The sequence below is a fragment of the Melopsittacus undulatus genome, chromosome 4 (genome assembly GCF_012275295.1).
Source record: "Melopsittacus undulatus isolate bMelUnd1 chromosome 4, bMelUnd1.mat.Z, whole genome shotgun sequence".
Taxonomy (NCBI): domain Eukaryota; kingdom Metazoa; phylum Chordata; class Aves; order Psittaciformes; family Psittaculidae; genus Melopsittacus; species Melopsittacus undulatus.
In genome coordinates, this window is record NC_047530.1 from 1,789,032 (window position 1) to 1,810,906 (window position 21,875).

The 21,875-nt window shown below is 46.8% G+C and overlaps 4 protein-coding genes across 4 annotated transcripts; 2 read left to right on the forward strand and 2 right to left on the reverse strand.

Moving 5' to 3' along the window:
• LOC117436007 (olfactory receptor 1052-like) lies at positions 1-939 on the forward strand. The gene has a single exon (XM_034061552.1). The coding sequence runs from the start codon at positions 1-3 to the stop codon at positions 937-939; it is 939 nt and encodes a 312-aa protein (XP_033917443.1).
• Positions 940-6,786: 5,847 nt separating this feature from the next.
• Positions 6,787-7,740, forward strand: LOC117436112 (olfactory receptor 1038-like). The gene has a single exon (XM_034062254.1). It carries the CDS (start codon positions 6,787-6,789, stop codon positions 7,738-7,740), a length of 954 nt encoding a protein of 317 aa, XP_033918145.1.
• Positions 7,741-12,456: 4,716 nt separating this feature from the next.
• Positions 12,457-13,425, reverse strand: LOC117436113 (olfactory receptor 1020-like; the record flags this gene model as incomplete). The annotated part of the gene is made up of 1 exon (XM_034062266.1): positions 12,457-13,425. A coding segment is annotated over one exon (969 nt), but the record flags the coding sequence as incomplete, so codon positions are not given.
• Positions 13,426-17,859: 4,434 nt separating this feature from the next.
• On the reverse strand, positions 17,860-18,819 carry LOC117436114 (olfactory receptor 8U9-like). Its single transcript, XM_034062268.1, has one exon. It carries the CDS (start codon positions 18,817-18,819, stop codon positions 17,860-17,862), a length of 960 nt encoding a protein of 319 aa, XP_033918159.1.
• Between the last annotated feature and the right edge of the window lie 3,056 nt (positions 18,820-21,875).

The following is a 21,875-nucleotide window of genomic DNA, read 5'->3' on the forward strand; positions in this document are numbered from 1 at the left end:
ATGGCAGAGCAGAATCACACCTCAGCAGCAGAGTTCATCCTCAAGGGTCTCAGTGACCAAGCGGAGATGAAGGCAGCCCTTTTTGTGCTGTTGCTGCTCATCTACACCGTCACCCTTGTGGGCAACGCAGGGATAATTGTAGCCATCCAAGGTCACCCACAGCTCCACACATCCATGTACTTCTTCCTGGGCAGCCTCTCCATTATTGACATCTGCTTCTCCTCTGTGGTAGCCCCCAGGACTTTGGTGAACTTCCTATTGGAGAAGAAGACCATTTCCTTTGCTGGCTGCATGGGTCAAGCTTTCTTCTACATCGTGTTTGTGACAACTGAGTGTTTCCTGCTGGCTGTCATGGCCTATGACCGGTACGTGGCCATCTGCAACCCCCTGCTCTACTCCTCTGTCATGACTCGGAGGTTATGTGTGGGGCTGGTGGTAGGGTGCTACATTGGGGGTGTCCTGAACTCCATCATCCAGATGACCTTCATCATCAGGCTGCCCTTCTGCAGCTCCAATGTCATCAACCACTTCTTCTGTGATGTTCCTCCTCTCCTGGCTCTGTCCTGTGCCAGCACGTACATCAATGAGATGATCCTCTTCTCCTTGGCTGGTGTCATTGAGCTCAGCACCATCTCTGCCATTCTGGTCTTCTACATCTTCATCTTCTTTGCCATCCTGAGGATCCGTTCTGCTGAAGGCAGGCAAAAAGCTTTCTCCACCTGCATGTCCCACCTGACTGTGGTCACCATGTTGTATGGAACAACCATCTTCATGTATTTACGCCCTAGCTCTAGTTACTCCCTCAACACTGACAAAGTGGTCTCTGTCTTCTATACGGTGGTGATCCCCATGCTCAACCCCCTCATCTACAGCTTGAGGAACAAAGAGATGAAGGATGCTCTGAGGAGAACAGCAGAAAGAATCACAGTCAGGCTTTGAAAACCCTGATCCAGGGATGTGGGTAACATGAGGGTTTGTCCCAGAGGCTGTGGAGCCTTCACCCATGGACATGTTCAGAAGTTGCCTGAATGAGGCCAGGAGCAACCTGATGAAGTCAGCAGGACATAGTTATTGTTCAGAAAGGACATCTAGGAGGTCACTGCTCCTATGACTGGCAAATTATACACATAAACACATATGTATGTGTGTATATATATAAAAACACAATATTAAATGCTTCCTAAAGTATATATTTATATGTAACACAATATATTCTTGTGTTAAATGCAAACACCAACACACATGATACTGATTTTCCTTGCCTCAGTTTAGTTGGGGTCTCAGTGATTTATGGGGTGGGTAGGGCCCAGCTAGTATGGGCTTTTCCCAGGAAGGATGGAAACCCAAGATCTAAATGGACAATCTGATGTATTAATGCAGTTCTGGAGCAATGGGATATCGTGCATGAGCCAAGTGAGTGAAATACGAATTCTTCACCAGGTCTGTGTTGGGAACCAGGCTGCTGAGTTAAATCACAGTCAAATTGGGCTTTGCCACCTCTTTCCCTTTCATTTTTCCTCCTCAAGTTGTGCCTTTCTCAAAGCCTTTAATGAGGCTCTAATGAGTTTTCTAGTTTATCCCCACTGTGGTTTGTTAAAAACAAAGGCAAGGATGTTATCAGTAGGGTTTGCCGCAGGAGAGTTGCACTTTGGTTTGAGGCAATGGGGATTAGAGAAACCCAAAGCAAACATGGAAACAAACACCCTGCAACAACAGGAAAACTGAAGGTAATGGAAAAACCCAACCAAAAGTCTTTATTCCCTATGCAAGAAGTAATTCCTGGCACAAATTGCAGCTCCCCCATATCCTGGTTGCTATAAAACAGCAATGCCACCAGGGGGAACAGTCACCACAGGGTTTCCCCACACACCCAAAACTTCCCTATTCCTTTAGCAGCTCATCACTCAAAGGTGAGAGATGTCCCTGATCCAACTGTGTTAACAAGCTCCTTCGGGAGGGGATTTGGAGCTGATGGGCTGATAGGAAGGAGAAGGGTTGGCTGAGTCCTGGATGGAGACTTTCCACCTGTGGTCACTTGAGCTGTGGCATCACCAGTGGGAAAAACACTCTTTAATACAGGGGAAAATAACCCAAACAGGGATGTGACCCTGGCCAGCACTAAGAAATAAGTCTTTATTCTTTATTTGTACTTTATTCTTTATCCTTTATTCCTTATTTAGACTTTATCCTTTATTCTTTATTTATTCTTTATTCTTATTCTTTACTCTTATTCTTTATTCTCACTCTTAAAGTTACCAGCCTGAAGCTGACTCTTACTGTTACCAGCAGGACATGACAGTGTCCACATATGCCTGCTCTTTAGATGCCCATTTCCCCTTCAAAAGCTGCATTTCATCCACTTCTGAACAAAATCCATTACTTTTCCTATGTGATTTTTGTTCCTTCTTGATACAATTGCTCTCTGTGGTCACCTCTGAGAGGTGCAAAATGGTCATAGGAGTCCCTTTAGGTATCAAAAGGCAGAAGATTTGGAGTAAGTGGCTAGAAAATCATGGATCAGGATTTCTTATACATCACCACCATCTATTGGACATTGTTGGGAATATCCACTCCTTTTTATTTAAGACAAAACCTTCTTTTTCTTACATGCTGGGAAGCTTTGGATAGCCAAGTGGCTTGTTCTTGCCCAGGAAACTGAGCAATAATAGCTAAATAAACTAAGGCCATCATGTTGCCTCTACAATTGGCTGATCCTATGTAGATAGTTTATTTTCTGACCCTGTTAAAGCAATGTCAGATGGTTTAACAGCTTCAAAGTCCCCTCACATTTAGAAAGGATGCTTTAAACCCCACTTCTCCTAATGCAGTTCTTGGCTGAGGCTTCAGGTTGTATGAAATGTAGGTTATTGTAGAATCATAGAGTGGTTTGGGTTGGAAAGGACCTAGGTTCCCAACCCCCTGCCATGGTCAGGGACACCACACACCAGACCATGTCCCCCAAGCCCCTGTGTCCAACCTGGCCTTGAGCACTGCCAGGGATGGGGCAGCCACAGCTTCTCTGGGCACCCTGTGCCAGCGCCTCAGCACCCTCCCAGGGAACAGCTTCTGCTTTACATCAAACCTGAACTGCTCCTGTTTCAGTCTGAACCCATCACTCCTTGTCCTATCACTACAGTCCCTAATGAAGAGTCCCTCTCCAGCATCCTTGTAACCCCCTTCAGACACTGGAAGCTGCTCTGAGGTCTCCACACAGCTTCTCCAGGCTGAACAGCCCCAATGTTCCCAGCCTGGCTCCATACAGGAGCTGCTCCAGCCCCTGAGCATCCTTGTGGCCTCCTCTGGACTTGATCCATGTCATTCTGATGTTGAGGACATCAAATTCACTCTGCGTTATCAATGATTTTTGTCTTAAACAGTCTGGGCTATCCAGACACAGTTTGAAGTGTTAATTCCTGGTATTTAAATGACTCCCTTCTCCATCAGTTGTTTCCTATAGATCCCCAGATCCCTCTCAGCAAGTGTCCCCATTGCACATCTTTAGTCCTGACAAAACCATCCCAGATTTTACAATGAAAGCAAATGAAAACACATCAGATCTCAAAACAGGAAAGGTCTCAACTTTTATCCCATGTAGGTGAAGGATTTAACTCCTTGTTGTTGATGTATGTAAATCACACCCATCACCACCTAAACAATCCCAGGTGAGCAGCTGGGATTATTTAGGTGCTTTCTGATGCTGAATTAAACAGGTGAGGATGCCTATACAGTAACCAAGTTCCTGGGTTACTGGTGGATCCATCCTGGTAACCTGTATGGGGTAGGAACCCCACCTTTTGTTAGGGAACATCAAGTGCTAGGCAGGAATAACCAGGGACATTCCCTACTAGGGCTTTCTGGGAGCAAAGAGGTGACTTTTGTCCTATCCTGGAAGGCCCTGCAGCCTCCTCTCATCTTTGGGAGCACAGCAAAGGAAGCATTTCTGATTGAAAAGTAAAGGCAACTGCATCAAAATGAAAAGGAAGTTGTGGTTTTATGTTTTCATTCTAAATAGCAGCATAAACTGAGATAAAGGAGAGCTGGATTTGTCCTCCGCTGAGGGTTGAATGCTTCTAAGAGTGCTTCCCAAGAGGTAATCTTGTTTTGAATAGGGATACAACACACTACATACTAATATGTACTAAACCACCTGTGGGGATATTTGAAGGCTGTATAAAACTCTTAAAGGCAACAATTTGGGGCTGGTATTGTTCAAATAACACCTTCTGGTGCCATTAATCTTAAACCCTGTTGGGTGTATCCTGACCTGGCTCTTGGGAGCCCTTTGGGCTGAGCCTTGCCTGGTCTGACAGCTCCCTGGTGGTTAATGTGTAATTCCCTGGCTTGTTTTATCCCTGGCTCTGTGAATACCACATGGACAAGGCTCTGGAAGGATGGGTAGATGCTGCATGGGAGAAGACAGAGCAGCATTACCCTTCTGGCTGGAGTCTGGAGAAGCTGTGAGTATTAAAACTCATTTCAACTGGATCTGAGAGCAAAGAGGGAGAAATCCCTGATATGAAACCCCTGCTTTGTCCTGTGGCATCCACAGGATCCCCAGGATCTGTAGCAAACCTTATTTGTACCCACAGGATCCCCCTTATTTGTAACAAACCCTCTGCTTTATTTCAGGCCAGCAGAAACCATCACCTTGAGGAACCAGAGGGATGCTGGTGGTGTGAGCATGGGGCTCTTTTGCTTCACATTTTAAACAACCCTTTTCTTCATTCATTAGATAGTTTGTGCTGTAAGACTCTCAAAAGAGCAGCTATCCAAACTGTGTTATAGCTCTATAGAGCTGGCCCCTTCCCCTTGTTCCTATACTGAGACCTTGAGGATAGCATCCACTATGATGGCTTTGGACTGGCAGAGGGGAGACTGAGCTGAGCTCTTAAGCAGAAGCTGTTCCCTGGGAGGGTGCTGAGGCGCTGGCACTGGGTGCCCAGAGAAGCTGTGGCTGCCCCATCCCTGGCAGTGCTCAAGGCCAGGTTGGACACAGGGGCTTGGAGCAGCTGCTCCAGTGGAAGGGGTTGGAATTAGATGAGCTTTAAGGTCCGTTCCAACACAAACCAGGCTGAGATTCTATGGTTCTATGAGAACAAGCTAACTGCTACCTAACCAGCAGGTTCTGCTGCAAGGTTTTGCTTGGCTGCAGGGTCTCAACAGCAGCTGGACGTTCTCCTATCCATAATGTCAAGAGTTACATCTTGGATAACACCAGGAACAAGTCTGCTTGGTGAGTCCTTTGTTGAAACCTTGGCCAAAAAGCAAGATCTTACCAAATCGGAGTAGGAAAGCCACAAATGGAGGTCCTTTCTCCAGGAATACAGGGGTAAATATTCAGTTAACTCTTCAGCAGAGTGTGGACCCACAACCTGCATGGATAATATCTAAACGAATGCAGCAAGGTATGTGTTTTTAGTTTAATTTATCTCCATTCCAGTGAGTGTGTTCAAGCTGCAGGGAGATGTGATTGCTGGGGGGAAGCTGTTGTGTATAGCACAAGCTGCAGCCTTATAAACATCCAGGTTTCTTATCTGCACTTTGGATCTCTTCATACCAAGCAGTTGGTTTGTCAAGCAAGAAAAAGTGAGGGTGAACCTTTGTTAATGGTGAGCTTCAAGTCAGTTCTCCAATGGCAGGAGATGTGTGTGTCTGGGCAGGTGGATGCTGCTTCAGGGGGAGGATTGAGCCCCAGACCCAACCAGTTCGATTTTCATTACTTGGGTCACATCTTCCAGCTCTGTGGTGATGTCTCAGGAGCTGCTTTGCCTCTGGCATCTCTATGTGAGCAGTGAAAAGCAGCTCTAAATCCCCATTAATACCACCAGGAGACCACATGCATTGCTCATAGGACATCTGAAATGAGGAGTCTGGCTCTGGAGTGAACCTCAGCCCTTCAGCAAAGGGTCATCAAATAGTGATGCCTCTTAAGTGTGGCTCTGCTTGTCAGATAGCAGGCAGTGCACACTCCTGCTTTGCTCTCTGGTGTAACTCTGTCAAGTGATGATTAATGTTAGGCAGGAAAAATCAATGAGGGTTTATTTTACCTGTCGTAAGCTGTGATTTTAGGAGCTGCTGATTTCTCCCAGGGAGAATTTGCCTTTGATCAAGCCTGAATGTATCTTTTATCTCCAAGTTGGGCATCGTGTCTAAAGCAAAGTGAGGTGAGAAATCCTGGCTCTGCACCATCCTACCCTAAGGAAAGCCACATTTGCCCTCAAAGAGCTGCTCCTGGGACACAGAGAACAGCTATTTATTTCTCATGTACTCACACTGGACTGGAAACACCCAAAAGAGGAGAAATAATTCCCTTTTCCCAGCAATTACTCTGGAATTCAAGGACTTCCATGTGTCAATGGCTTGAGAGGAACTATGAGGAACCCTGCAGTTTATTCATTCTGGTGTTGCCCTCCCTCCTTGCCTTAAAATATCTGCTTGCTTCCAAGTGTGTTGGTGGTTGTGGTGTTTAGCCAAGACTGGCCTTGGGAACTTGGTATTTTCCTCTCTCAAAGAGAATTTAACTTATATTGACATATGTATATATATGTGTGTGTATATATGTATATGTATGTGTGTGTATATGTATATGTATTTGTGTGTGTATATGTATATGTATGTGTGTGTGTATATGTATGTGTGTATATGTATACATACACACTTTATATTGACTTAAAGTGGTGTAACTGATAGACAAAACCTGACATTCTTAACATTATTGAGGGATTTGGGCCTATTCATCACTTCAATTTAAAGCCATAAAGCAGGCAAACTGCTTACAGGTTCACTATGGTTGAAGATAACTATACATCCCCCTCTGAGTTTGTTCTCCTGGGCTTCACAAACAGGGAAGACCTGCAGGTGATGTGCTTTGTCTTATTCCTTGCCATCTATGTGGTTACCTTCATAGGAAACCTGGGAGTGATTGCATTAATCAGAATGGATTCATGCCTACACACCCCCATGTACTTCTTCCTCAGCCACTTGTCTCTCCTGGATGTCTGCTACTCCTCTACCATCATCCCTCAAGCCTTGCTGAATGTTCTAGTGGAGAAGAAGGTGATTTCCTTCACTAGGTGTGCCACTCAGCTCTTCTCCTTTGCAACCTGTGCCACCACTGAGTGCTATGTGCTGGCTGCTATGGCTTACGATTGTTACATGGCCATTTGTAACCCCCTTCTCTACTCCACAGTCATGTCCCAAAGGCTTTGCATTGGGATGTTGGCTGGTGCTTACTTAGCTGGTGTGATCAGCTCTACCATACACACGGTTTCCATATTTCATCTCCCATTCTGTCGGTCCAAGATGATCAATCACTTCTTCTGTGATGGACCACCCCTGCTAGCCCTCTCCTGCTCTGACACCCATGCCATCGAGGTGATGGTTTCTGCTGTGGTGGGGTTCAATGTACTGAGCACCACAGTCTTCATCCTCATCTCCTACTTGTCAGTCCTTTCCACTGTCATGCGGATGCCGTCTGTGGCTGGTCAACGCAAAGCTTTCTCCACCTGTGCCTCTCACTTCATCTCCATTGCTTTGTATTATGGCAGCTCCCTCTTCATGTACCTGCGCCCCAGCTCCAAACAGTCCTCGAAGCATGACAAGGTGGTCTCCATGCTGTACTCTGTGGCTGTCCCCATGCTGAACCCGCTCATCTATAGCTTAAGAAACGCGGATATGAAAAAGGCCATGAGGAAAGCAAAAAGTAGAGTCCTCTCCTCTTTGTCCATTCATGGTTCCTAGTCAGCTGAAGGGAAAGGGCTACCCTGCCCTGGTGAGGAGAAGCAGCAGGCTGGATATTGCACCTTCAAGGATGATTGAATATTGTACCTTCAAGGATGGGTGGATATAGAACCTTCAAAAAGTAGGGACTAAACATACTAGGAAGCATGACACCTGGAAAACACACTTCTCCTTAAACCAAGGCTACATGTGTGCTGGGATGGACAGGATTCTCTGGCTGCAGCCTGAGACCTGACAGTGACTGTGTATTGGAAAGAAGGTTGTTGTCCAGCGTCATTGTTACTTAAATATTACTTGAAATTCATATATTTTATAATTTCAATGTTGTTGAACATAACAATATACTTTATTTAAGGCTTCAGAGAGAGAAAGGGAGAAGGCACATGGTGGCTTTGCCCTACTGGCATTAAAACAGTTGGTATTTGACCTTGTGTTTTATACTAACAAATGATTTCTGGTGTTATTTCTGGTTTAAGGAAATATTAACTGATGTTTCCAGGTATGTCAACTCCAGAACACAAGGTTTGGTCATGTGAAATGACAGAGGGGAGACTGAGCTGAGCTCTGAGGCAGAAGCTGTTCCCTGGGAGGGTGCTGAGGCGCTGGCACAGGGTGCCCAGAGAAGCTGTGGCTGCCCCATCCCTGGCAGTGCTCAAGGCCAGGTTGGACACAGGGGCTTGGAGCAGCTGCTCCAGTGGAAGGGGTTGGGGTTGGAGCTGGATGGGGTTTAAGCTCCTTCCAACCCAAATTGGGCTGGGATGCTGTGAACTAAAGCTGGGACAGTCTGTTGCTCAACAAAGCCCTGCTGGGAAATGGGGACAAGTCCAATCTGAGCCTCTGCTCTGCTGGGAATTTAAGTAGGGCTGGAAAGAGCCTGAGTGCTGCTGGGAGGGAGGATTTGGGGTCTTCCTCCCCCTTCAACAGCCAAGCTGCTGCTGGCCTGGGTCCCCTCACAAAGCTCATGGAGCAAGTGCAGTACCCAGCTCTCTGCTTCTGGGACTTCAAGCTGCATTATTCACCCTGCACAAGCACACCCAGGTATTCTTTGTGGCTCTTGTTGCCTTCATGTTCTTCTTTTCAATCATCTTTGAATTACACAGTTTTCTTCTTTCCAAACTTGAATTGAGGGTCATTTCTCCCTCTGTTCTACTGATTTTCCCACTTCACAAACCTTGGGTTGAGCCCAGTGACCAATGGGGAAGAAAGACATTCAAAAGCACACAGAAATCCTTCCCTAACCTCCTCCTGTGCATCCCCTGGACTGTCAGTCTGGTGCCTTCAAGCAGAAAACCAGGTTTACATTGAAAACATCTAAAGCCACCTGTATACTTCTCCTTCTTCCTTCCCCACACTTTCATAGCTCTGTTTTCTATCTGCCCCATCCTTTGTCTTTTCTAAATGTCTGAGACAAGGTTATCAGTTAATATTTCTGCTGAGGGTTTTGTAATGACTCTTCATCAAGGAGAAGCTTTCAGGACACGTCAGCACTCAGGGTTCTTCAGATGAAGACTGGGAAATCTGAGCTCATCCTGTTATATCCTCAAAGCAGCCATGTAGAACAATGCTTGTGACCAAACTCTTGTACAATCACTAGGAAAGTGTATGGAAATAAATGCATCTGATGGAAAGGACTCCCCATGACCAGTGCAAACCATCCACACAGAGGATGCTTTGCTGTGTTTGTTTTCAGCTCCCTTCAGTGCAATATTAGATGATGTTTGTGGATGTTTGGGGCTTCCTGAGGGAACCACTGAAAGAAAGAGGTATGTGATAGGTGGGGAAATGCAAAGCAAAGTGTCCTGGGCCTGTCTTCCTGGGCAGGTCTCTGCAGCAGAACTGCTCTTGGAGGTGCTGATGCAGCCAGAAGGAGTTGGGAGGGAGAGGAATGGAGAGGTTATTGTTGTGATTGTCATGGTTTGAGCATGTTTTGGGGGTGTTTTTTGTTCAAGCTTTTTTCCAGCCAGGTGGAGGAGGGGAGGCCGGGAGGAAGGAGAGACAGGACACCTGACCCAGGCTAGCCAATGAGGTATTCCATACCATAGCACGTGATGCCCAGGATGCATACTGGGAAAGAGAAGGCTGGAGGGGTGGAGCTCTGGAGAAAAATGGAGGAGGGAGCACATGGTGCTCGGCCAGGCAGGGTGGAGTGAGTTATGGGTCGGTGGCTGGTGGGGTGTTGTAGTTTCTTTTCACTTGCTGTTTGCTGTATCATTATTATTTGTAGTAGTAAATGGCAGTAGGGGTTTTGTGTTATGCCTTAGCAATTAAACCGTTCTTATCTCAATCCGTGGGGGCTACATTCTTTGGATTCTCCTTCCTAACTCTCTGGGAGTTGGGGGACTTGGTTTAAACCACGACATTTTTGGCGCCCAACGTGGGGCCCGAGGGATTGAGATAAGAACAGATCTGAGCGGATTTATGGTCTCTTGTCGCAATGGTGATTTATTGGCTCTTAGAGGTTTTTCTCTGGATCTCACAGTTTCAGGATTTTGCCGGGTACTTTGTGCATGGATTGGATGTGTTTGTGTTTATCAGTCATGGGGCTTGGGCTAAAGCTTTTGTTTCACTGTACTTTGTGTCGGAGGCTTGTAATATGGTGGGGCTCCGGCAGCAGGGGGGGATGGACATGGCCGTGGACTTGGACTTGTACCAGGCTGTCCTGCTGCTCTTCACCATCCTTGCCCTTGTCCTCGCCTCCGTCTGCGTGAGGCTGCGTGAAGCCAGGAAGGAGCAGCCCCAGGAGCCGGCAGCACCAGCTGAGGCTGCCAGAGAGAGCGGCCCCGGGAACCAAACGGCTGTAGCAGAGCATCCGGGGGAGGCGGCAGAGGAGCAGAGAGGGGCAGTAGCCAAGCAGGGGGAGCAGGCGCCAGAAGAGCCAAGTCCCGCAGCCGTTCTGAACACTGTGATGGCCGAGAGTGTCCCCCGGAAGTCACACGCTGAGCCCCAGCAGGATGCAGGAGACCACACAGCACTTCCCAGCAAGGCAGAGGAGGAAGATCCGGACTCGGGAGAAGAGAAGCTGGTGGTGGGAGAGCTGGCAAGCAGGGCAGCTACATCAGCCCCAGTGACAAGTGCAGCAGCAGCAGCTGAGAGTTCTGATGGTTATGAATGGCTTTTGGGTGCCCTTGGGACCTGCCTGCTGATTGTGATAGGGATCAGCATGGTGGCACACACACAGAGTGTGTTCTACACACAACCATTTTGTCTGATGCCAAAGTTAAGCAGAGTCAGGTTTGGGTCTTGTCTAGGGTTAGACAAGGATATAGGGGCAGCAGGAGACTGTCCCCAAGGCTGGAGAGTCATGAGTGGAAGGGCATGTGGGACAGTATGGTCGATTATCTGATCCACTGGGCCCCTCCAGTGCTTTGGAAGCATTGGAGGTGGAAGGCAGCTGTATGGAGTCCCCACCAGCAAGCTGTAGAACTGCTGAAGGGGATGGTGAATGATTTTGAGTCTGGTGGGCCCAGATATTTCAGGCCATCAGTCCAGACATGCAATATAGATATTGTTTCATGATCGAGGGGTGGACTTAAGTGTGATGGTGTATTGGAAACGTGGGATCTGGGCATGACGTGAATGGTATGGAATAAGGGGTGGATAATGTCATGGGCTGAGCAGTAGCAGTCATTTTTTCTCCATCTTGTAGCTGGTGTACTGCTGTGTTTTGACTTCTGTGCTGGGAACAGTTGCTGATATCAGCATGTTTTGGGGGTGTTTTTGTTCAAGGCCTTTTCTGAGCACATGCTCTGCTGGGGAGGAGGGGAGGCTGGGAGGAAGGAGAGACAGGACACCTGACCCAGGCTAGCCAATGAGGTATTCCATACCATAGCACGTGATGCCCAGGATGCAACTGGGGGAGAGAGCTGGAAGGGTGGAGCTCTGAAGAGAAATGGAGGATGTATTGGTTGGTGCTCAGCTGGGCAGGGTGGAGTGAGTTATGGGTCGGTGGCTGGTGAGGTGTTGTATTCTCTTCACTTGTTATTGGAATTATCATGATTATTTGTAGTAGTAATGGCAGTAGTGATTTGTGTTGTGCCTTAGCAATTAAACCGTTCTTAACTCATGGGGGCTACATTCTTTGGATTCTCCTTCCTAACTCTCCGGGAGTTGGGGGAGCAAAGGGGGGAATGAGTGAGAGTACTGTGAGGATTTGGTTTAAACCACGACATATTCAAGGGTCCAGCTTAGACCTTGATTCCCACCAGGTTTTGCTCTTTGAAAGGCACAAACAAATGCAGTGAATCTTTTGAAACCTTTTGTCTTACTCTTACTTTTCTCAGCCAGCAAATGTCAAACTGCACTTCCTGTTCCCTCCCAGCCCAGCAGCTTTAATAAAGAGCTCACAGGTCAGAGTGAGGAATTTTATTGGAGCTGAGGGACAAGGTCAAGAATCTTGCAAGAGAGACATGTTTATGAATGACAAGAGTTGTAACTCAATGAAGCTCATTGGTGCTTCCTGTGTGGAAATGATGACTGGGATAACTGGGGGTGATTTCTTCCCCCAGGCAGGGGACTGTGAACACAAATGAAGTTTGAAGCTCAGTCTCCTCTTGTTTTCTTCCAAGAATGGTGTCATATTGAGGGTCTGTTTCTCATTCAATACTGTCATTGACTTTTGTGCAGGACCTGCAGAAGAACTTCCATAAAGTCATGAGTATCACTGGAAAATCTCAATATTTCAGTGCCCCATAGGCTTTCACACTGGACATGAACTGTTCATGTCCTGGATGACAGAACTCGTCTCTGTTGCCTATGGTTGAACAATCTCCTCCTGCACTTGATCAGAGCCCCCTTCACCTCCTTGTTCCTCAGGCTGTAGATGAATGGGTTGAGCATGGGGGTGACCATTGTGTAGATGATGGAGACCACCTTATCCAGGCTCCTGTGGCTAGAAGAGGGTTGTAGGTACATGAAGAATCCTGACCCAAAGAACAAGGAAACAGCCATCAAATGGGAAGCACAGGTGTGGAAAGCTTTGGCCCTGCTCTGTGCTGAGCACATCCTCAGCACTGTGTGAATGATAGAGATGTAGGAGAGCAAAATGACAACAACTGCACTCACCACATTGATGGTGAATAAGGCAAAGATGACCATCTCACTGCTGTGGGTGTCAGAACACATGAGCTTTAGCACAGGGACAACATCACAGAAGAAGTGGTCAATGTGTTTGGGACCACAGAAGGAACCTCCAAACATACTCCATGTGCAGATGATGGCACTGAGGAAGGCGAATAGGTAGGATGATGCTACCAGCTGCCAGCAGACACGGCTGGAGATGATGGTCACATAGAGCAGGGGCTGGCAGATGGCAACGTGCCGGTCGTAGGCCATCATGGCCAGCAGGTGACACTCAACAGTAGCAAAGAAAGCAAAGGTGAAGAACTGCATCATGCAGGCAGTGAAAGAAATGGTTTTGTCCTCTGATAAGAGGTCTGCCAGCATCCTGGGGGAGATGACTGTGGAATAGCAGATGTCAGTGAAGGCAAAATGGGTGAGGAAGAAGTACATGGGGGTGTGGAGGCTGGGAGACACCTGAACCAATGTGATAATGCCAACGTTCCCCACCAGAGTGACAATGTAAATCAATAGAAACAAGACAAAAAGAGGGGTCTGCACATGGGGGCTCTCTGTGATTCCTAACAGGATGAATTTAGTCTGCGTGTTATTTCCTCCCATGTCCAGGTGTTACCTACCAATGCAAAAGGAAGGGAAACATGAAAATCATTGCAAATAGAAATTCACTTTTGGACCATATTTAACAACAATTGATCACCAGTTTAACTGATATGTTTTGGTGGAATTAATATTTTTGATTTGTATTTTTTAAACCCAAATTATATGTTTTTTTTTATAGGAGATATTTAGAATAGAACAGAGAGGGCCTGAAGGAAAAGAAAAGGCATCTTTATGCTTCTCTGCTTAGAAACATAAACTATGAATTTATTCAGGCTTCTGATTTTTCAGGTTTGATTGAAGAATCAGATTTTTACTCACTTTCAGATTGGATTCAATTTGCATCAGAAGACAGCTTGGAGGAACCTCATAGGAGTGCAAGTAAACCTGGAGCAAGAGAAAGTCACATTCCCAATGAAATCCCAGCTTACACACTAATGACGTCCACACATTTTGGTTTTGCTTTTAATACTAATGCCCGTCTTAAATTTTCATTTAGCAAAGTGTTATTTATAATTCAAAAAGGATAAAATTCACATTGCTGAAGTTATGATTTATATCTTTCTGAGTTCCAGCACACTGAAGCTCCCTAAACCCATAGGCATTCAGTTGCTTATTTAAAAACAGAGCTGGTGTTTAAATGTGCTGATATCAAAGGCTGATTTGTTACTGACCATATTCTGCTGACAATCTGGAATGCTGCAGTTCTTTATAACAAAACAAGATTCATTCTCATTTAACTCTTGAGTAATTCAGTGCATCTTGCTTTAACTTTATATGTAAAAGAAAACCAGAGTGTAAAAGCCAATGTCCCCTCTTATTATAAAGAAAACCGACACAAGTAAGGCTGTTTTCTGACCCAGCTTCCCTAAAGAGGACCCGAGGACATGCAGAAGCAAGCCCACTGCATCAGTGCAGGAGAAGCTCTGCCTTGTGTTGGTGTTACCTCCTGTGCCTTCCTTCTGCCACAGAGTGATGGGAGCCAAGGGTTTATCCCCAGTGCAGCAGAGAACATCCAGGTGCCAGCATCAGCTCTGTTCAGCTCCTGATGTGAAGAGAGGTGAGCTCCTGCCAGACTGCAAGAGCCCAGCTTGTGGTGCTGGGGCTGTAAATACAGTTGCATGTGCTCTCCTGGGAGGAAGCCTCCAGGGCTGCTCATGCTTTAGCAGAGGAAAACAAAGAGAAGGAAAAGCAAAGGGTGTGAAATCACCTCTGAAAGGCATTGTGGTGCTTGGGCATCTGAGAGACATGGCATGGATGAGCCATGCCTGAGCACAGCTGCACAGCAGCACTGATGAGGGCTCATAGGATGCTTCTGACATACTTGTGGACCATGCAAAGGTTTCAGTTTGACCTTGGCAACAGAATGAGTGTGGGTTCAGAAACATTTCAGATCTCACAGAGAGTCCCTAAATGGGACATGAAGCACAAGTGACTCCATCTCTGGAGCTGCTGCTGTTGCTCTATGCACACTTGAGAGCCCAGTTTTCCACCTTTAGTGTGGTTATAGAATCCCACATGTAGTGCCTGGATGTCCAACAACACTGTATTCCTGGCTTCCACTGTACTCAAGGGTGAGAAATGGGCATTTCCAGGCAATGATGAATTGTCACAGGGTGAACCAACAGGCCTGTGTTCTCCTGAGCAGCCTCAGCTGGTGCTCCATCCCCACCCTCTGCCTATTTGCTCTCCATCTCTATTTCAGCCCAGGATGTTGAGGTTTATTAGAGGAGTTCTGGTTTCTAGTTTAGCAGTGGGAGTGCACATCTATTTAATCCTTTAATGGTGATCCAGGCTTTCTCATTTACTTGATTTACGGTTGCTGGATCTGACCAGGGGATTGACTTGACTTTATCTTGGACCTGGCTTATTGGTGCCAACTTGCCTGATGCTCTGGAGTCCTGGCTGCACATTGCTCAGGTCTCTGTACCTGCCCTACTTGTCTTGCTCAGGTACTGTGGGATGGGCCCTGCACACCAGGGTGTTCTCCTTTGGTTCTCTGTATAGAGATTCAAGACACAAACCCCTGTGCACTCTCCAGGCTCCTGCAGAGCAGAACCCATCACCCTCTGCACCCAACAGCCCAGGCAGTGCTCACTGCTCTGCCAGTCCTTCTGCATCCAGACCATGTCCCTACATGAGCAAATGAGGAGATAGTATTTTCAGTGAGGTGAGTAGAGTAAGAAATTGAACCTTATATTCAGTTGTTATTATCTTTTCCTTAGTGCCTTCTCCTTTACCAAGTACTACATTAGACTTTCATTCTTCAGTAGATTGGCAACACTTTGTGTTGGAAGTGGCTTTGGCACAATGTTTGTCTGCTGGTTTTGTGGCAGAGGACACCAGAGCTTCACTGACACCAAGGACTTTGGTTTCCTCAGCCTCTTCCTTAGGCTTCCAGACTTGGTTTGGAACCATTTCTAAGTCTTGCTTTCTCCCTGTAACCGGTTTGTGCAAGAAGGCCACAGATAATCTGATTTATATACTTGTTTATTGCCTGCTGGTTTTTTTCCCTTACATCTGTATCTTTTCAGATGTACACTTGACATGGCTCTGGAAGGGATTGGAACCCAAATGATGCCAAGATTGTGTCAGTGTGCACTGCTGGGGGGTCAGGCTGATCTGTGTGACATGCACTTTCCTGTCATGTTTGGCTGTAGATGGAGGTTCCCCATAACCCCCATGAAGGCTTTAAGCTGACAGAGGAGAGACTGAGCTGAGCTCTGAGGCAGAAGCTGTTCCCTGGGAGGGTGCTGAGGCGCTGGCACAGGGTGCCCAGAGAAGCTGTGGCTGCCCCATCCCTGGCAGTGCTCAAGGCCAGGTTGGACACAGGGGCTTGGAGCAGCTGCTCCAGTGGAAGGTGTCCCTGCCCATGGCAGGGGTTGGGACTGGATGATCTTAAGGTACTTTCCAACCCAAACCACTCAGTGATTCTCTGACACATTTTGCTCCAGCTGAGCCACTGGTTTGGGCCTAAGTAATGAGTGTTTAATTCAGACACAGCACAGTGTGAAGGTGACGTGCAACAAGCCCAGCTGCTGCTGACATCCCATTTTATAGCAGATATACATTGTGTGTGGGGAGAGGTGGGCAGGACAGGAGGTCTGTGTGCACAGTGACATCTCCTGTCCATCATGGTGCACTTCAGGATCAGAAGAGCTGATGTTCCTGCATGTAATGGGTAAAGTGACAAAGGAAAACACAATCAAGACAAGGTCAGTGCACTTCTCACTGTGAGCATCTTTGGGGCCATAACCCCTGGATCCTTCTGTTAGGAAGCTGTCTGTCTCTTGAGCAGTGTCTTCAGTGCCTCCTTCACCTCCTGCTTCCTCAGGCTTGTCCTGGGTTCAGCAGTATCAGTCATGTTTCTGCTTCATGTACCTGGTGCAGTTCTGTGGTTTGACTTCTGGGCTGGGAACAGTTGCTGATATCAGCATGTTTTGGGGTGTTTTTGTTCAAGGCCTTTTCTGAGCACATGCTCTGCTGGGGAGGAGGGGAGGCTGGGAGGAAGGAGAGACAGGACACCTGACCCAGGCTAGCCAATGAGGTATTCCATACCATAGCATGTGATGCCCAGGATGCAACTGGGGGAGAGAGCTGGAAAGGTGGAGCTCTGAAGGGAAATGGAGGAGGTATTGGTTGGTGCTCGGCCGGGCAGGGTGGAGTGAGTTATGGGTCGGTGGCTGGTGAGGTGTTGTGTTCTTGTGCTTGTTGTTTGCTGTATCATTATGATTTGTAGTAGTAATGGCAGTAGTGATTTGTGTTGTGCCTTAGTAATTAAACCGTTCTTATCTCAAACCATGGGGGCTACATTCTTTGGATTCTCCTTCCTAACTCTCCAGGAGTGGGGGGGAGGGGGGGAATGAGTGAGAGTACAGTGACGATTTGGTTTAAACCACAACATATTCAATGGGTCCAGCTTAGACCTTGATTCCCACCAGATTTTGGTCTTTGAAAGGCACAAACAAATGCAGTGAATCTTTTGAAACCTTTCCTCTGTTTCCCAGCAAACAAATGTAAAACTGCACTTCCTGTTCCCTCCCAGCCCAGCAGCTTTAATAAAGAGCTCACAGGTCAGAGTGAGGAATTTTATTGGAGCTGAGGGACAAGGTCAAGAATCTTGCAAGAAACATAGATATTTATCAGTGACAAAAGTTATAACTGGATAAAGCTGATTGGAGTTTTCTGTGAGGGAAAGAAACCTGGGATAACTGGGGGTAATTTCTTCCCCCAGGCTGGGGAATCTTAAGTGAAATGAAGTTTGAGACTCAGTGTCCCCTTGGTTTCCTTCCAAGGGAGATGTGATTTGAGTGGTCTGTATCTCATTCAATGCTGTCATTGACTTTTGTGCAGGAACTGTGTAAGGACCTAGATTAAATCTTGAAGATTAGTGGAAAAAAACATAGTTTTAATGTCCCATAGGCTTTCTCACTTGACCTGAACTGCTCATGTCCTGGATGATACAACTTTTCCGTGTTGCCAGTGGTTTAAGAACCTCCTCCTGATCTTGATCAGAGCTCCCTTCACCTCCTTGTTCCTCAGGCTGTAGATGAATGGGTTGAGCATGGGGGTGACCACGGTGTAGATGATGGAAGCCACCTTATCCAGGCTCCTGTGGCTAGATGGAGGTTGTAGGTACATGAAGAATGCTGTTCCAAAGAACAAGGAAAGAGCCATCAAATGAGAGCCACACGTGTGGAAGGCTCTGGCCTTGCTCTCTGCTGAGCACATCCTCAGCACTGTGCGAATGATAGAGATGTAGGAGAGAAAAATGACCATGCTTGTGCCCACCACATTGATGGTAAGAAAGGCAAAGATGATCATCTCACTGCTGTGGTTATCAGGGCACACGAGCTTTAGCACAGGGACAACATCACAAAAGAAATGGTTCATGTGGTTGGAACCACAGAAGGAACCTCCAAATGTGTACAATGTGCAGATAATGGCACTGAGGAAGGCGAATAGGTAGGATGATGCTACCAGCTGCCAGCAGACACGGCTGGAGATGATGGTCACATAGAGCAGGGGCTGGCAGATGGCAACGTGCCGGTCGTAGGCCATCATGGCCAGCAGGTGACACTCGGCACTGCCAAAGAAAACAAAGGTAAGGAACTGCATCATGCAGGCAGTGAAAGAAATGGTTTTGTCCTCTGATAAGAGGTCTGCCAGCATCCTGGGGGAGATGACTGTGGAATAGCAGATGTCAGTGAAGGCAAAATGGGTGAGGAAGAAGTACATGGGGGTGTGGAGGCTGGGAGACACCCGAACCAATGTGATAATGCCAACGTTCCCCACCAGAGTGACAATGTAAATCAATAGAAACAAGACAAAAAGAGGAGTTTGTGCACATGGTCTGTCTGTAATTCCCAACAGGATGAATTCAATCTGTGTGTGATTTCCGGCCATGACCAGGTGTTACCTGCTGAGGCAAAAGGAAGAGAAACATCAAACTGATCAAAAATGGATATTCAGATCTGGACCATATCTATCTGCAATCAATGACAACTGTACCTGTTACATTTTCTATTATTCCAATATACTTTCTAACCATATAGACATACATATATATGTGTTATGTTGTTCAGATGAGGTATTCAGAACAGAACAGGGAGTTTGTTGAAGCAGTAAATGGCATTTTAATTTTTCTATGCTGGGACAATTAAAGCTGTGGATTTAGTCAAGCACATGTGTTTGAACAGAGAATCAGATCTTTAATCACTTGTAATGTGAAGGAAACTTGTGTCAGAAGACACCTGAGAGGATCCTCACAGCATTGCACATAGATGTGGAGCAAGAGGATTCCTCAGTCCCAGTGACAGCCCAGCTTACACATGCATTACCTACAGACATTTTCCTTTCACTTTTGATTATCATTCCCGTCACCAAATCACATTTAACAAACTGTTTGAGATCATTTACAACAAATAACATTGACATTGTTAAATTAATGATTTATACCTTCCTGAGCTCCAGCACAATAAAGCACCTAAACCAATGGGCATTCAGTTTCTTGCTTTAAAAAGGAGTTGATGTTCTAACAGGCTGATTCTAAAGGCTGATTTGTTAGTGACTATATTCTCCTGACAGTCTGAAATGTTGCATTTCTCTATAACAGACTAAGATTCATCCTCATTTAAGTATCAAATAAATCAGTGCCTCTTGCTTCAGCTGCCTATGTAATAGAAAACAACCTATATAAGACATTGCTCCCCCTTCTTATGAAGAAAACCCACATTGGTAAGGCTGTTCTCTGGCACAGCTTTACTGAAGAGGACACGAGGACATGCAGAAGCAAGCCCATTGCCTCAGTGCAGGTGAGGCTGTGCTTTGTGTTGGTGTTACCTCCTGTGCCTTCCTTCTGCCACAGAGTGATGGGAGCCAAGGGTTTATCCCCAGTGCAGCAGAGAACATCCAGGTGCCAGCATCAGCTCTGTTCAGCTCCTGATGTGAAGAGAGGTGAGCTCCTGCCAGACTGCAAGAGCCCAGCTTGTGGTGCTGGGGCTGTAAATACAGTTGCATGTGCTCTCCTGGGAGGAAGCCTCCAGGGCTGCTCATGCTTTAGCAGAGGAAAACAAAGAGAAGGAAAAGCAAAGGGTGTGAAATCACCTCTGAAAGGCATTGTGGTGCTTGGGCATCTGAGAGACATGGCATGGATGAGCCATGCCTGAGCACAGCTGCACAGCAGCACTGATGAGGGCTCATAGGATGCTTCTGACATACTTGTGGACCATGCAAAGGTTTTGGTCTGAACAGACTGACACAATGAGAATGGGTTGAGAGACATTCCAGATCTTGCACACAGTCCTCAAAAGGGACATGAAGCACAAGTGACTCCATCTCTGGAGCTGCTGATGTCCCTCTGTGAAGGGAAAGCCCAGTTTTCCATCCCCACTGGGGTTATCCACATGTAGTGCCTGGATGTCCTGCAGCTGAGCTGGTGCCTCAGGACTTGCCCTGTATTCAAGGGTGGAAAAAAGGCATTTTGAGGCAGGGAGGAATTATCCCAGCTGTAACTAATAGGCCTTCATCCCCCTGAGCAGCCTCAGCTGGGGCTCCATCCCCACCCTCTTCCTATTTTCCCCCATCTCTATTTAAGCTCAGAACAGGCAGATTGAGCTTTCCTAGAGCAGTTGTGGTTTCCAGTTTAGCAGCAGTTCAGCACACCTATGGAATCTGTTGGGGGTGACCAAGGATTTCTCACACACCTTCCTAGCAGTTTTTTCACCTGGTCCTGCACAAGGGATTGACTCGACCTGACTTGGCTTGGTCTTGAATCTGCCTCCTCATCACCAGCTCTGCTGATGCTCTGGAGCCTTGGTTGAACTTGGCCCAGGTCTGTGTTCCTGCCCTACTTGTCTTGCTCAGGTACTGTGGGATGGGCCCTGCACACCAGGGTGTTCTCCTTTGGTTCTCTTGATAGAGATTCAAGACACAAACCCCTGTGCACTCTCCAGGCTCCTGCAGAGCAGAACCCATCACCCTCTGCACCCAACAGCCCAGGCAGTGCTCACTGCTCTGCCAGTCCTGCTGCATCCAGACCATGTCCCTACATGGGCAAATGAGGAGATAGGATTTTCAGTGAGGTGAGTAGAGTAATAAACTGAACCTTATATTCAGTTGTTATTATCTTTTCCTTAGTGCCTTCTCCTTTACCAAGTACAACATTAGACTTTCATTCTTCAGTAGGTTGGCAACACTTTGTTTTGGAAGTGGCTTTGGCCCTTCCAACCCAAACCACTCTGAGATTCTGATTTATGGTTTTTGAACCCAAGAAGGAGAAATTTGCATTTCCTGTATCATGAGAAAGGGTGAAAGTGAGAAGGGGAAGGTTGGGTTGAGCAAGGACAGACCCTTGGGCAGGACTGCATTCAGCTGCTTTAGACACCTGTAGTGTCAGCATGTGTGTGTAAAGCTGAGACCACAGAGAAAAGGATGCTGCTGTGTATGAGAAGATGTGGGATGGGTGATGTTTTGCACTGTTTACACAAGCTGTGGTATTGAGAATGGCTGATTTCAGTGGTGTTAGATGCAAGGTGGATGTTTGAGATGTCTGATCTTTATATATCTATAACTTAGTTATATGAGTACTAGCCAAGGTGAAGGAGATAAATAGGGATGAGGAGATGGCCATTGAGTGTGTGAGCCATTAGCAATGGGAAACAGCAGTTGCCTTCATCCCCTGCCTGAGGTTGGTGTAGACAACTTCAGCTGGACCTTCTGAACCCATTTAAAGGTGTTAAAGCTTTACCAAAACCCTGTCTGCTGTCAGCTGCTTTTCTCTCCATGCAATATGTGCCACTCTTGGTTTCATTTCCTCCTCTTGCACACACCAAAGAGCCACCCTGAGGATATTGAAATTTGGAGAATATGAAGCAAAATGGCTTTTCAAAGGCCAATTTTGGGTCCAATGTGCAGATGGAATCACACAGACTTCAGAAAGGGAAAATGCTGAGTCCTGCCCA